Source organism: Agelaius phoeniceus, chromosome 4 (genome assembly GCF_051311805.1).
Source record: "Agelaius phoeniceus isolate bAgePho1 chromosome 4, bAgePho1.hap1, whole genome shotgun sequence".
NCBI lineage: Eukaryota > Metazoa > Chordata > Aves > Passeriformes > Icteridae > Agelaius > Agelaius phoeniceus.
The window spans coordinates 28385896-28402820 of NC_135268.1; the positions used below are offsets into that span (position 1 = coordinate 28385896).

General features: G+C 38.5%; 1 protein-coding gene across 2 annotated transcripts in view; it reads right to left on the reverse strand.

Moving 5' to 3' along the window:
- Nucleotides 1–16925, reverse strand: part of NPNT (nephronectin) — a 49501-nt gene that overhangs the window by 21518 nt on the left and 11058 nt on the right. For both annotated transcript variants that reach the window (XM_054633523.2, XM_077177168.1), the window contains 3 exons: nt 10398–10490; nt 3455–3574; nt 2506–2625 (listed from right to left, as the gene is read on the reverse strand). In XM_054633523.2, the coding sequence (XP_054489498.2) occupies nt 2506–2625; nt 3455–3574; nt 10398–10490 (333 nt within the window). The remainder of the gene's footprint in view (nt 1–2505; nt 2626–3454; nt 3575–10397; nt 10491–16925) is intronic.

Genomic DNA, 16925 nt, shown 5'->3' on the forward strand with positions numbered 1-16925 from the left:
AGCACAGTGACTGTGGCTCCTTTCAAGCCAATCCACGCCTGGACCAAAAGGTGTAGAGCTGTTCCCCTTTGCCTGCTGCAACGTGCTGTGGTTCATTCCTGCTTCCTGTGAAAAGCAGGGCATGCAGGGGGGATTTGGAGCTGCTCCAAAGGCACATGAGGCAGTGTGATGGTCAGCACCTAATGAGTGTGAGGGTCAGTGTCCAACAGAGAAGCAGAATTGCTTCTCTCTCTTGTTGCAAGTATGACCACATTACCAAGCACAAAATAACCTAAGACTAATTTAAAAATAGCATAATTTTTAAGTTTACAAGGCTGTATCTTCAATTTTCTAAACACACACAAAAAGGAAATAATTAATTTTATAGTGAAAAATCATTATTTTCAACCCTCAAATAATTTCAGAACACTTGAAAATGAAATCTGTATATGGCTCATTTCATTAAATTAAAATCCCAACCCAAAAACCTGGCAAGACCAATTGATTTATTGATTCAAGAGTCATTAATCAACTAATTAGCTGTTCAATCCACATTTTCACCAAATACTTTGCTGAATTATTTTTTTCACTTTGTTGTCATCTAGTTTATACGATTTACCTTTATAGCCAAATTGGTGGCTCTTTACTGATTGTCTGAAAGGAACATTTTAAACAAGGGAATGCTCAGCAAGTGTTAAACTAAGAATAGAATAATGCCCAGAGGAATTTCCACCTGTGCTAAAAATAGGCCTTGCATTCCCAGCTGTCTTTCAGACTTTCCTCAAACAGGGATCTCATGAGCTGTAGGCAATGCACACTTCAATTTTCTTACCACCACCTACACTTTTATTTGTACTGCAGCATTATCCAGACCCTTGCTGGAGCCAACAATTTCCCCAACAGTGACAAGCTTGTACAAACATGAGGGAAAAGCACAGCCTTAGTCCCAAGTAGCTTCAACTCTTTGAGGTATTTACTGCAACTTGAACTTGAAAGAGAAATAACACAGAAAGGGTGCATGTCATAATCACTTCTTACCAAAAAAGGGGAGAACATTATGTTACGATGCAGGAAGAACAGACACCTCTTGGTGTAACTATTTTCTCTGTATTATACCAGGCTGCTCTGTAATTCTTGTGGAAATTTTAGAAATAGGTTATGAGGTCATTCTGAATGATGCATACCCAACTAAAATGTGGGTACACAGTTCTTTGCCTTTCTGGGTAGAAAAAAAATTGTTTTTTTGAAAACTGCACTGAAGAACTCAAAGAGCTTCATAGTACTGGTTTGAGTGTTAGTCTTTGGCATTAAAGTACACTTTGTTTATTTCAAAGTATGAAGTTTTCCTGAATATAAAAATGAGCACTAGGAGAACATTGCAAGCATTTTTTCCTAACAAATTTCTTTACTTGGTGTAGCTTTCTTGAATTTGTACCTAAAATCATTCAGCTTACTATGGCATGGCACAAATATCTTTCAAAGTTCTCTCTGCCATAATATCCACGATAGGATTTATCACAACTTAGTCCCTTCAGTATGCAACAACAGTAGGTCCTGTTCTTTCCATTTTTTTCCATGCACAGATGTGCCAATCGTGCACTTCAGAAAGCCTCTGACTTGGTGTGGAGCCTGCTCTTCTCATCAGAACATCTAGAGTCTGTCCCTTTTTCTGCCAACAAATTTTTGGTCACCTTGGATCAGGCACTTGGAGAAACACCTACCCTGTGGTGAGCCAAGATATCCGAAGGGATGATTAGGATGTCCCCATTTTCTTACATTCTTTCAGTGTTGCTGATAGAATTGTTATAGAATGTACCACTTCAGAGAATATAAATAATAAAATCACTAGAGCATCATATCCCACTCAGGATGTATAGTTAATGACTGATGAAATCACATGTCACACTGTTCTTCAGACCATAGTAGAGTCTGATTAACCATAAGCACCTTTTCCATGTTCACAAACGTGGCAATAAAATATTTCACTTTTATACACTCTAAGTTCCTGTGTTTATTTTAACCTGGAGTTTTCACAGTATGGAAGAAAGACAGCACATCCAATCCCACTAATACTGGGAACATACAGAGACCTTCACCTTGCCCCACTACAGTATCAGTGATTTTTACAAATTAACCTACTGAGCTAGGCACCACCTTGTTGGGTATGAGGGAAAGGTGATCTCCCCATTCCTTTTTTTATGCAGGCAGGTATTTTGGAGTTAGCAATAGCTTAAAATGACCCAGTAGCAGGAGTGGCAAGGGCCAAGGGCTTGGATACCAAGGAGTCTGTATGGGCTTTAGGCAGACAATGAAACTTGCAGGACTGAAAACACTGGCAATCTCTGACACAAGGACACCTGAGCAACAGCCCTATTACTACTCTCATTATTAACAACTTTAAACTGCCTGTTCTATGCATTCTAAGTACCTCTGATAAACTCTCTTGAAGTGCATTCTGTGCTAGGATAAAAGCATACTGGAGGAAAAAAAAAACTAAAATTTTTAAATCTACATTTGGTCACGTACCTACACAGGTCCTGCCATCAGGCCCAAGCTGCAGCCCTGGAGAAGGACAGCGGCAGCGCACCTCCCCTTTCAGCACGTCACAGCCATACTGGCAGTTTGCCATCAGGCAAGAAAGGGCATCTGGAGAAAAATGATGGAACACATTCAGATAAAGACTATGATCAGTGCTACAAAGTGACTGAGAATTTTGGAGAATTAAGACATCACATATTTATGATAAAAGTGGGAAAATGCTTGTATCCTTCAAAGAGAAAAAACATCTGCTAGTAAAATTTTTCTTTCCGCAAACTACTTCTCTTAGAAAATTAAAAAAAAAAAAAAAAGAGAAAACTACCCCAGTTGTAATAAGTTGTTATTGTAGTAAGTTATTATTGAGTGGAGTCTGCAGAATATGTAGCCTAATATGTACTAAAGACTCTCCTGGACAGTTACTGCTATTTTAAAAATGGAGTATCTCTAATTGAAGGTAATTTCTCTCCCCTCCCCTCTGTCCAGATATTCAAAGTAACTGTTTTTACAGGAACAAGTAGGAACCTGATCCCTGGAGAGATGGCAGTACAATTTTTATACCAGTCAAACAACGAACATCTGCAGCATTAAAGATTTTACATTCATAAGGCCAAAAGGCAGCAGAAATGCAGGTGTCTTGCTGCAATGAAAACTGCAAGCACTTGTCCTCAAAGGCCAATTAGCAGTGATTTACAGCACTGAAGAATGCTCTGGGGGAAACTTTCAATAAAACTAATAAAAATCAAAACAATTGCTCCTGGTTTTTTTCAGCCTAATTTGACTAGGGAAAAAAAAGAGCTCATCTTGTGCAGCTGCCTAATTTCCAGGAGGATTAATCTTTTACTTGGGGACTCATTTTCATTTCATAGAAGTTGTCCAGGGAAATTCCAGCAGGGACTTTGGGAAGCTGGGAGAGAGCAAGCAGCGAGGCTGGCCGTACTTGAGCAGGTTCCATCTGGCATGAGCATGTAGCCATTCAGGCAGTAGCACTTGTAGCTGCCGTAGGTGTTCATACAGCGGTGCTTGCACGGCCGTGGCTTTAGTCCACACTCATTCAGATCTGAAATGAAGGGCACAAGGGAAGAGGGTGGGAGAAGAAAACACACCAGGCATGCGTGGAAAAACTGCCAGTTCAAGCTGCTGGAGGAGGAAGGAAAAACACAGCAATTAGCTTTTTATACGCAGCTCAGCTGATAGCAAGCATCTAAAACATCCTGCATGAAGCGCTGTTCATCCCTCCAGCCAAACAGCTTATTTGGCTTGGTTTCACAGATGTCTTTTCAAAAATAACAGTATTAGCATTAGATGAAGTGCCAGCTGCTTCATTAGGCAACACACAAGCTCAGGCTGGCCATGTCTTGCCACTATTCACATTGATGCCATGTCCAGGACCAGGCAGCACTCGGAAGAGGAAAGAGGAGAGAGAAAGCAAAGATCACTCTGCAATCACTATCAGTGCTTCTGATAGCAATTCAGTGATTCACTATCATGCTTCAAAATTAGTGGCAGAGGAAGATAGGAAAGCTGATGCCAACTTACTCTAAAAAATCTCACAGAGAAAATTCAATCCTTATAATCTAAAAAATACTAAAAGAAAGTATCTGACATCAGCTATATTTGTCAAGGACCATCCATGAGGGCTAGCATTTCAGATTTACAATTTAATAGAGAATTCATGGCTTGAACTGAAAATATTCAGCCTAGAGTTTCCATATTAGAAGATAGAAGTTCAAACAAGAAGATGATTTCCTTCAGAATTCTCTTCCAAGAATGTGTTGATTTTGTCTGAGTAAGCCAGAATAATTTGTCAGTTATTATTGCTGCTAGTTATTTGCACAGTGATGAACAAAGATGAGAACAAAGATGAAAATAATAAATCTATTCACAAGTCCAGCCAGTTAGGACCTAAGAAAATGAGTTATCAACCATCATCTCTAATACTGCACCATGCTGTCTGGAGGTCTTTTGCAGACAGAGAATTGCCATTTTTTCCAGAAGTTTTCCAAGAGCCATCTCCCAGTCCTAAGCACCATCATATCAAGTGTCAGTCAATCCATGCAGGAGAAAAGTAAGCCCTGAGGCTCCCATCATGTCATAGATACACACACAGTAGCCACTTCATAAAATGCCAGCTGAGGAGGTGACAGATGCCTCCTGTGGACTAGAAGCAAAGGCTCAGGGTTAAGATGCCGAACCAGAAAGATAAACAATGGTTGCAATGAAATCAGTAATTTATTGATTGCTTTTCAGAAGTAAAGTCGAAAACTTAACTGGGTCTGTGTAGTAAATGGAGTGAGAAAAATTACATTCGCTGTGGAGGTGAAGTTAGAGAAAACATTGATTCTAGACAACTACACCTGGAATTTTACAAGTTCTTAATGTCTGGATTTTAAATTTGTCCTGAAACTCTGCAATCCATTGGTTTGTGTGAGTAACATTCTTCATCTTACTGTTTTCAGGCAAAATATTTTTAAATTGCATTCTAAAACTGAGAAATACATTCCATTTCATTTTGATTGGTAAAAGGCAGAGCCATCAAGAGAAAAATACATGTATCACACTACAAGTCACTGATGTAATCCAAACTCAGCTGCAAGGATGTTGCCTGTTTTGTCACTGCTGTTCCTGAGAGCTCCTAACAGTGTTTACATGTATCATTAAACTTGCTGTCTTCTGACCTACTTTGCTTCCATCTTCTTGGGGTGAAGGAATAGCGAGCATCATGCAGACATGGCCCTCCCCAGAGCCCTTCCCCTTAGTTCATTTCCCAAGGTCTCAGGAAGAACAGCATGTTTAAGGACAAGAATGCCTCCTGCTCCCCTCTTCTGCAAGACAGCAGCAGTAAGGGATGTAATTTTCCATTTCTACCTGTTAAGGCTGGACAAGATGTTTCCAGAAAACCTGAAGGGGAATACTTCGTCCTCAAGTGGTGAGGAAGATCAAGTGAGCCTAAGCAGGACTTCAGTGAGGAAAGATTGCCAAATAAGGGCATGACCTGTGCATGATAAAGAAGGAGTGATGACCACCTCTGCCATCTTCCTGGGGACCACGTGCTGCAGAGACAGCATCCCTTTGCAGCTCTCACTCTTAGGGAGCTGGAAAAAGTTTCAGGAGTTGCAAGGAGAGTATTCTTCTCACAGCAGGCACCAATGCCACACTCCCAAGAAAGTACCTCCTGGGTTTGAGAGAAACAGCTGTAGAAGAAAGTACATTTTGTCCTGTGAAAGCAGGGTCCTCTGCTGGGAGTTGTGACTATGGGTATATGCCTAGGCCAAATGGAAATGCAGCAGATGATTATGCTACAGGGCAAGTTCTCATTGTGGAATACTTCATGTGAAAAAAAGGTTTACATAAAAATCTCCAATAATAAGCAGATGAAAGTTCACATTTTAAAAGGCAAACTTCTCTTGGCAGCACAAAAAAATAAAAATTGTTTTTTCATTTTTCTGTAAAGCATACCACAAGTAGGCAGTTCCTGACAGACAGTATAGCTCTATTAATATATTTATTATGCATGCAATGTGTCTGTTAAAAAAATCATTGTTACATTCAAAAACTCTTAGCATTTGATTTCAATTCATAAATGTATCCCCAAGGAACCCATAGTATTGAATATATTGAAGTTCACTGACAGCCATAATTTTGAAGTAAGAGAAAAAAAAAAGTTCTCTTAGTATAAAATATTTGTATTCTTCCTATTTTCTACAAAAATAATCACTTATTTTTCTACAAAAATAATCACTTTCTACAAAAATAATCACTACAAAATAAAGGTATAACAGAGCTAAGTTTAAAATATTTAACTAGAAGTAGGGACAGAATAAGGAAAAGGGCAGGATTTTAACACTGCCATGTGTTAAGTTCTAGTGTTTAAATTCCACTGCACTTCAGATCCTAAGTTTAGATTCTCCTGACTACTAAAGAACTGTCATGTACTTACTTCCAGAGTTATGACCACAGACTCAAAGCTGCAAATAAGAATTTACGACTATTCCCAGTATATCACCCTGCATAGAGTATAAATTACATTATGAGCCTTAAAATACTGGATCCTTTTACAGGACTCTGAATTATACACCACCACTTGATACAAAGTATTCTTAGTACAGAAATGAAAGCTCTGATATTGACAAATAGACACCTATTAGTGACATACTATGAGAATAGTATAAAGTGCAACACTATTAAAAAGTTAAACAAATCCATTTAATTTCTTTGTGGGAATGTCCACTCAGTGTCCTGGATTTGAGAATTTCATTTTTCAATATTTTAATTTCCCACATTGCCTACAATTGACAGCCAATGCAAAACCAGCACTCTTGATTTCAAAGTAATCCCAGGCAGTAGAGTACATAAAAGCAGACTGTTTTGGCCACTATTGGAAGCAGGTTTATAACCAAGACAAGCTGCTGAGCACAGGTATTTTATATCTAAAGGAATTAAATGAAATGTGAGTGCAAGGGAAGGACAGAGTGTTATGCTGGCAAACCCGGATGTGACTCCTTTGACTGCTGCACTGCACCACACATGGTCTTGGACCAACTTCAGTGCACACTCAACAACAGGCCACTTATTTCTAAGCAGATTCAATGCCCTCTGCTATTTTCTTTTAATTTGCTTCTGCAGACTTCAGCACTCAAGACTTTTTCTGCCTTTTTTGCCTATCATGTAACTTGGATCAGGCCACACTGAAGTTAAACATTCAATATCACATTTACCCAACTCTGAAAATAGAAATCCAAGGACCAGAAACCAAGTAGAAAAATTACACTGTTATCACCATAATATAAACAGTAAATCAGCTTTCATTTCTAGCAATTGCAATCATACTACCATGTCAACTTCATAAGAGATATCTATCACCTGAACAGTTCTGTTCACTTAGTCTGACTAATCAACAGCTGACAAATTGAATTTTTTTAGCCCTCCTTTTCTACAACTTCCAACTTCATCTAAATCACAGTTTTGTCTTTATCTAACCTGATAAACAATTTCCATCACTATCACTTTACACAGGAACTCAGAAAAGGAAAAGGGCGTGCTCTGAAAGAAGTGCAGAGGAGAGAAACAATGCAAGTGACAACCACAAGTATGGAAGAGCCAAAACTTTTCAAAACGCACACAACAGCACCAAGGAAATACAACCAATTATTTGCTCTGCATGCTAAGGGTACTGCAGGTTGAGCTCTCACATCCCAGCCATTGATGGGTCTATCAGCCTCCACTCCCTTTGCAGGAAATTGCACTCCTGTTTGAAGCCGTGCAGAGAGGAGGAGCACAACACCTGAGACACAGGAGCACCTCACCCCTCACTGCTACATTTCCTGCAGGATGATCCAGGGGGTGCAACACAAGAGCTTCCCTGCTCTGACCAAGTAGACTTGTGTACAGCTGCACATCTTCATAGGATAGGGAGAAGGCATAATAAAAACATGGCAATATGCATTACTTCACTTAATAAATATACATACATATCAAGTGCTGACAAGAATTTCAAGCAGTGAACTTTGCATCATTTTCCTAGAACAAACAAGGTAAGAGAATTAAAAGTTACAGAAAAGCAGCCTTAGATTTTTTTGGATAAAGACAACCTTTCCAGCCAAAGAAAGTTAACCTGCATATGCTTTAGATTTCTAGCAAAAATTACATCTATTTATATTTGTCTTACTGAATATTATCTGTATTTTCTTCAAGAGCAGCTACCAGAAAAGTGTTTCTGATGAACACATTTGGAAAGTATGAGTTCTGTTGTTATCACTATAAATTAAGAGAGGTGGCAGAGGGTACTTTCTCTCAAGTGGCTCAGTTTGTTTCTTCACTGCTTACAGCTGTAAAGCTGGGATCAAAAAGCCAGAAGGGAAACACCAAAGCTATTCAGGAGATATGAATGCTGTAGGGAGAACACAAGGTTAGCTCTTGTGCAGCCACTGCAATTTGATTGCTGAGGATAGCAACATAATTAAAAAAGTATCAGGTAGTCTTAACTTCTGAGTGATCTAAAGTGAGGTATGGATTGTCAAGCAGCTGCAGTACCACTGGAAAAGGACAAGCATTCAGCATCATCACACAGTCAGGGCTGAACAGCTCTGCTGTGAGGCTGGGCTGATCTCCTGGATCAGGTTTATAACAAAGAACACAGCCTGATCCGTGGGGCACATGAACAGAAGAGATGTAAAGCCTGTTTATCAGAGCTTGTACTCCAAGAAAGCCTTTCACTAGGAACATGAGCATACTTTACAGCCCAGATTCACGCATGCTAGAAACACTTCCATCTCTGCAGGGAACTCCAACATCTTCTCTGCCAACATTGTTACTCCTGTTACTATTCTAGAACAGGATTGAGAAAATGGGCCACAGGTTGAACAGGGCAGGTGCTGTATTAAGGTGTTGTATTATAACAAAATAGGTCACATTTATCCCGTGCCATTTGAATCTCCTCCCAGCAAAAGCAGACTCTGCATTCACTGCACACTTTCAAGCCTCATCCAAACACTGAATCAGCACACAGCAAGAACACAGATCATGACCCCAGGAACAGCTCCAGGGTCCCACCATGCAGTAGAGCAGCAGCAGCCACCTGAACTGGTGCACATTTGGGGCACCACAGTCAGCTGGCATCTCAGAAACCTCGTCTACATCTGCCAGGGAAGCTTTGTAACCAGCACCATGCAAGAATATTTCATCAACATTGCCCAAAGTGCTTCCTTTGATAACCCATCACATTTTTCCTTCCTTAGCATTTAGTGGCAAGTAAATAGTTTAGTTCAAAACTGAAGCCTCCAGCAATTTGCAAAGCATTTTTTCAATATTGTTAAACTATTGACTACCTATAAAAACTGTTACACACACATCTAAGTGTATGTAGTTCACTGCACTGTTTTCTAAAATGGCTTTGGATTGATGAAAACGTGTAGAATAAAATCAAAACAACGCATCCTTTAAAATGTCAGCTCAGAGTAAGGGGGGAAAAAAGAGAGGATAATATAAGAGATGATGGAAACTTTTGAGAAAACTGAAAAACACAGCACACATTTTCACATCAGTTTGAGAAGGATTAGTAAATCTGAAAATAAATACGTATCTATTTTTAAAGAAAATAACTTAGTCTAAAAATCAAACTGTCATAAGAAATTTAGCAACATCAGAATACACCCTTAAAGAAAATCATTCTAAATATCACACTTTTCTACCATACTTTTCTCAGCACTCAGAAAATGCACAAATTTTCCTGTAGACTGAGAAAACTGCAAAAGAGATATAATTGAGATATCTTTGTGTGTGAACATGTCTTAGCCATCAAAGTCTAAAAATCACATTTTACAATTCTCTAATTGTTTATACTCTATGATCTTTATACCATTACATGCTTTGGACATAACTTTTGAGAAAAAACCCCAAACAATGAAACTTGATAATCCAGTAAGAGAAACTTCATCCTTACTCTGACCCTTTATTAGTTTAATGCAACCTTGTTAGCTCAGGATTAGGAACACTAAAATGAAAATGCATTAATTATGAAGTTTTTAATGAAACAAATATTATTTCACTATTCAAATCTGAAAACTGTGACTTTATAAAAAGCAACAATCCTGACCATAAGGTTTAAATAACTTGCTTCTGATTAAGGAGAGCAGGTAACTACATCCTATATATTAATCTCAATGATTTCTTCTGAATGAAAGCAATTTTGACCCTGTGTTATCCCAGTGCAGATGTCAATCTCTCTACAAAAGTCAGTCCAAATATCAGACTTGCTGCAGCAGTAACAGACCTGGCATATGAGTTCATTACTCTATAAACAGAGGGGACACACACAGCATTGGTGGGGGTAGGTACAGAGATCAACAGTACTTCCACAATTTCAAAAATAAATTCTTTCTTACCTTGGTTGCAAGTTTTTCCAGTGTATCCTGGGTGGCACTTACACTTGTTTGGCCCAATGCATTCACCGTGTTTGCACCCTGGCTGGCATATAGCTGCAAACAGAGGAATACTCATTATCTTTCCACTCCAGTCACAGCTGACAGTGAAATGTCTTTGAAACTATTGAATATTTCAATAATTTGAATACTTGAATTATTTCAAATTACTTTGAAATAAACAGCAACTACCTAACAAATAGAAGTACTGTATGTTATATTCAGAAAATAAATACAGAACTCCAAGAAATAGTAGAAAGGCATTTTTGGCACCTCTCTCAATATGACACAAACAAAATTCATAAAGCAAACATTCGAAGCTTCAATAACAAATAACAAAAGCATAGTTTTTGAATAAATATAAGAATTCATGCACAAATATATTTTTGCTGATGTAGGATTAGCCAACAGGAATATTTTCTTGTGTAACTGAAAAACATTCAACAGATTAAAATTTTAAATAGCATTTCTAAGTCCTTTGCATTAGAAATGCTTTTCTATTATTAAACCTACTGGAAAAATGCAGTATTTACTATGCTCTAAGATGTTGTTTATCATTATATGACAAAATGCAGATACACAATCCGGCTGAGCTCTCTGCTAAAGCAAGATAGATACAAAATAGACAGAAATCAGATGGTAGCATAACTTGAATACCTTGTAACCAGGATTTATCTATTTACCCCAGCTTAAACTTCATTTTATAAAGTAACAGTATCATTTGAAATCTGCAAGTAACTAACCAGATCGAGATGCAATGTTAATCTGACAACAACGGGCTGTATCATAAAACCAGATATATTGAGGACATAATTTAACAGAAATCTCCCAGAATGCACTTAAAAATGTAATTTGCCTTCTAGCTGAGCTGTTCAACACAGTTAAATTAAACAAAAATTAAAAAAAACCAACCAAACAAACAAACAAAGATATTTGGTTTGGTTGTGGAAGAACCATCCAAGTACTCCTTTGATGTTCTGAAAATCTCCATAAGATTCAAGGCATCCAGAACTGGATATTCCCACAAATATATCCAGAGAAGTAACTGTTAGCATAGAAGGAGTTTGCTCCAGTTTTAGGACTGCCTTTATTTAGGACTGTTTCAGGACTCCCATTATTATCAGGCATGGGTTTTTGTTTAAATGTAGTGTATATATATAATTAGGGATATAGCCTGAGACGATAAAACCTTATTTTAAATCTACAGTTCTGCTCCTGACGGATCTTCCTAGTATGATGGCAAAGTCTCTTTCCACACAACTGTTAAGAATATCTTAAAAGGCAACAGAAATGCAAGATCTTTGTTAATTTTTTTTTCCCCCCCCAAGAAACAGTGTCTGGAAACAAAGAAATGAGATTCATATTTAGAAACACCTCTCAATGGAAGTGTAAGGGAAAGGAGCTTCTCAGCCTACTAAAAGGGTGTGCATCAGGAAGTCTGTCCTTGGGTAATGGACAGGTCTGACTGAAGAGCATCTGATCCACCATGAGACACTTCTAGAACATTGTACTTGGAAACACTCACTGCTTTTTTAGTCATTATGGCCATCAACAGGAAAAAAGGATCTCCTTTGTTAAGAGTTCATTTAGATGCTGAGATTTTTGTCTTCCTGGCAGCACAGACCCAGGTCTAATCAGAGATGATGGTGGTAAACTGAGAACTATGAAGACTAACTTAATGACTTCAAAGCAACCAGAGAAAAACAAAAGTTGTGATCTAAACTACAGTAGAGAAAAAAATATATATATAAACTATAAATATGCTTTGGAAACTTGCTTGAATTTTCAACTGCACTTTAAAGATCTGTATTGTGAAGTGGGATATACTTATTTAAATCAATTCTTTTTTAGAAACAAGAAATACCATGGGATCACTTTGTGTAAAGTGTAATGATTCAGTAATTGTTAGAAGAACCTGTAGCAACTTTAGTTTTAACTGAATTTTTTATGCCTTGGTCCCTCCCTCAATTGCAGAGATTGTACATTAGCAGCAGCTCAGCTAGAGAAAAAAAAAAAATCTTATACTTGAAGACAAAAATCTCTATTATTCCAAGGAAAGCTTTCAAATGACTAGCAAACCACTGTCCATAAAGCCAGTCATCATAAAACACAGGGGGTTTTGCACATTAAGTGGGTATTTGGAAACCTTTGTTTGCTGCCAAACACTGTTCTTGAGGAAAACCTGTTTATTAGAGTACATTCTATAAACTTGGGCTACTTCAGCATTACAAATCTTATTTAGACACAGCTGAAATTCAATACAGTATTAAAACTGAAGAATTTCTATATACAGGAAAAAAATGCTTTGCAGTAGGCTTAAAAACATCTGTAGCTCAGCCAACACCACAGATAAAACTGATGGCATTTCCTATGAGGAATCAAGCCACCCACAGGATAAAGCTTGTGCATCTTCCTATTAACTTTATCGGGGCCTCGCAGGGTGCTCAGGACTAAAGAATCAGATGGTTCAGCCAAGTCTGCATGCCTGGCTGGGGTCCCTACTGAGCCCTACCAGAATGGCCAGGCCCAGAGGGGTGGGTCAGCTCCAGCCCTGCCATCTCCAGCATGAAAATCCTTATTCAAAGGAGAAGCTGCCCATACAAGGCAGCAAATCCACTCACTGACTCCCAGTGAGCTCTATTTGAACACTGGCAACAACCAGATGCAGGTACAAAAATAAGCTTAAGCCAGACTTTCAGCATTTCTTTTAATAGCAAACAATTATTTCAGCTGTTTGTCATGAGTCAGAGCATACACTACATGTGCTGATGTGACTGGGTCCTTTAATTCTCCACTCTACTTGTTTTCCTGCAAAGCTCCAGATACAACAGAACAGAATACTTCAGTCACTCCATTCACACACAGACAAATGGAGTTTCTGCATTTTTTTGAAAACAAGTAGACTCAGAAGTAATGGAGAAAAAAAGTCTCCCAATTACTACTTTTTGCCTCTTGAGAATTTAAGAATTTCTCCACAACCAATAAACCATCATTTCCTTCCAAGTGACCCACATTTACAATGACTGAAATAACCCACGTCCCTGGATTTCAGCCTGTTATGTAACACTTGCTTCCCTACTAGGAAAGAAGGAAACGTAGACAGAAGGGTTACTCCAAGTTGAGAAAGTCACTCTCTAATGAACACAGGGCAGTGAAATCCAGAAGGGTCTGAAAAGGACTGCCAAAACCCAGTAAAAACTTTCTACTCTTTATAATAGTAACTTTTGTAAACAAAAGTTAAAATTATACTGGCACAGACAAGTGCCACTCAAAATGAGACTGCTAATTAACTGTTGAACCAGTATCAAAGCAGACCTACCACATCCAAGGATTACTCTCTGAAAGCTGTTAAGCTGAACTCCCATTGGGTAGGAATGTGGATTGACATGGACAGAAAAAAAATCCTAAGCACAGCAATTTTCATTTTTAGTCAAGTCTTGCTTTTTTATCTCTGACACAGAATAAACTATAATTAAACTTTCCTTTTCACTTTATTGACCAATTCATTCAAGAGATAATCAGCAAAAAATAAAAAAAACCTCTCGTCTCATGATTATTCACTTCAGTTGGATAATTTTAAATGCTTTTTTCTTGGGTCAGATGTGAAGATTTGCTCTCAGTTCCCATTAACTTCAAGGAGGTATCCTAGGGCCTTTTATTTGGCCATAAATCTGAGTACCTTTTTTCAAGGTTGGCAGGAACTACCTTTTCCCCCCAAAATAAGGTGACAAATACCACATTTTAAGTCTCACCTAAACTTCAGGACAAATTAATCTTCCTGTAAAAATAACACGAGGAATTGAAATGTGAATGGGTGGTTTGGGTTTATGATGGATTGTTTGTTTTTTTCTTTTTTTTCAAGTGTGAAAGAGTGGAAGAAAGAATTTCTGGTGAAGTGCACATGCTGCTAGCATGCATTATGCTCGTGAAAAAGCCAGAAGCCACCAATCTTCTGAGCCACTGCTTGCTGTTGGTGTTATCCAAGCATTACTCAACCATTCTGAATTATTATTTTTAATTGTTGCACAAATACAACAAATGAAAAACACATTCAACAATTTCATTATGGGTCTGTAATGCTGGAAGATGTTTTGATTTCATCTGTATTTTCTCAATGCACCCAGTTCCCTCACAACTGCTTTGGAAGTGCACCTCAGACTCGGTCAGATCCTCTGCACTAAGCTGCCACTTTTGAGGGCATGGGTGACTACCACATGCTGTCCCCTCTATTCCTTCTCTTCTAGAATTTTAACATTAATGATCTCTTTGTTGACTACCAAACACTCTTTGGTGGAGTCCTCACCAGAAGACTGCACTGCCTGGTTCCTACCTGACTAATTCCTCTTCATTTGCGGCCAGCAATGGAAATCCCTCAGCTTTCTTAATAGACTGTTCCTAGCAATTGAAATTCCCTTTGGTCTTCCAACACTCCTAGCTATGTTTTTCATTAAAACAGCATTGGGTATGATTCTTACATTCTTTTTCTCTGCTTTGTCTCCCAATTTCTGAACTTCTTTTTCATCTCTCTGAAGCCTAAAATTATGCACAGAAATACCTGCATCTGAACCAAGCTATGCTAACCATCTGCCTGAATGGCCTTGTTTCTGCCTTCTCTTCCTGAGTAACATACAGCCCCCTATTTATTCTGACTCCAGATCCCAGCTCCTTAAAATTCAGTTTGCTCAGGCACAGCAAGTAATTTGTGCAGCAGCCCAGAAATGATTACACAGTGTATTCAGCTTCACAAAACTTCATTGGATCCTCTTACACTGCTGATTGCAGAACACATTTCCCATCTTCAGATAATTTCTTACATTCCCCCCAGTACCAGCTTTCTAGCAAGACTTGCATGTAGGTGAAAAAAGCTTTCCTCTAGGCTGCCTCCTCCACCTGAACCTGGGTGCCTTCCTCCTGTGGTGCTCACAGACCACAACACCAAGTTCCATAATACTTCTCTCCCTCAGAGGCAGCTGCAGCTCACATCTCTCTCTCTGTTTACCTTTTGCAATTCTTTATAAATTATGCAATCACATAAACATGCTCAGGAAAATGAAACTACCTTATTCACAGTAATTTTGATCTAGGATCCCAAAGGTATGAGCTAAGTTATAAAATAAATCATTGTAGATCTTTCAGAGCTGCATATTTCTTCTTTGTTCAACTACATACTCCAATTACTCACAACTGCAAGAGAATGCATAAAGCTTATCCCACCTCAAAGTTACTAGAAGGTGGTAAAAACACATCATAGCCATAACTCTCATTAGGAAATTACTTCTGGAAAAGTGACTTTGCTTCCCAAGTAAGTGAATTAATAGTCACAGAATATATCTCTGCAGAGATTAATAAGCCTGACTAGGACAACTGGGTATTAATTTTCAGATAATTTCATCTGCACAATGCTTCTTAATCTATTTCTTGGGGAAGATAATAAATGTCCTTGACCAGCTTCTGTAACTAGAAACTGACAATAACATCAGACAAAATGGTAGTATCTAATGCCTGAACACTTTTTCAGAAATTATTTGCCCTTATTTGTGACATTCATGATGTCAAAATGTTCAAGTTTTTATCTGAAACATACATTTTATTAAGTAAGTGGCTCCTTATTTTTCATGCACAACTCCAACACTTACCCAAGTAAATCAGTTACTCAGTTTGCACTTCTGATTCTGGTAACAGCACATTAACATGACAAACTGCAACCAGTGTGGGCCATTCACTGCAGTGAATTCTTGCCTTGGCTATGACTGCTGCCAAATGTGTTTCTAAACCACACAGACAAATCCAGACTCTGGCTTATGAATGCCTTGATATTCAGAACAGCACTACACAGCATGCATAACTTAAGCATGGGTAACACTGAAATCAATATGATTTACTGAAGTCAGTGGAAGTTAATCTAATGCTTATACACTTAAATACTCTTTCTTAAAAATCAGCAGAAATCTGATCTAACACACACAAAATTAGAAAAGCAAGAAATACTTCATGCTTTGTCAAGTTCGGGTTTGCATTTCAAGTGGTTCGCTAAAACTGCTTAAAGAATGGTGCTTATCATCTCAAATGCCTGTTTGTTACCTGAATTTTTCTATGTGTTCACAGAATTTCAACAGGTAGAAATGGGATAGCATGAGTGTCTCTGTGTGGTGACCGAAGACTAACTGGGTCCTACTGATATTTTGTTTATTCAAATATAAAACATCCACTGGCTTCAGCAGTGTAACTTCTGTATCACAGCAACAAAGCTGATTTCACACAGAGATGAATGGCTGACTGCTTTGCTCCTCCCTGTGTGAGACTCGTGCCTCTGCCACAGGGAGTGCGAAAAGAATCACAGAATCTCTAGGTTGGGAGATATCTTCAAGATCATGGAGTCCAACCCATGCCCCAACACCTCAACTAAACCATGGCACTGAGGGCCACATCCAGTCTCTTGTTAAACACATCCAGGGATGGTGACTCTACCACTTCCCCAAGCTGACCACTCCA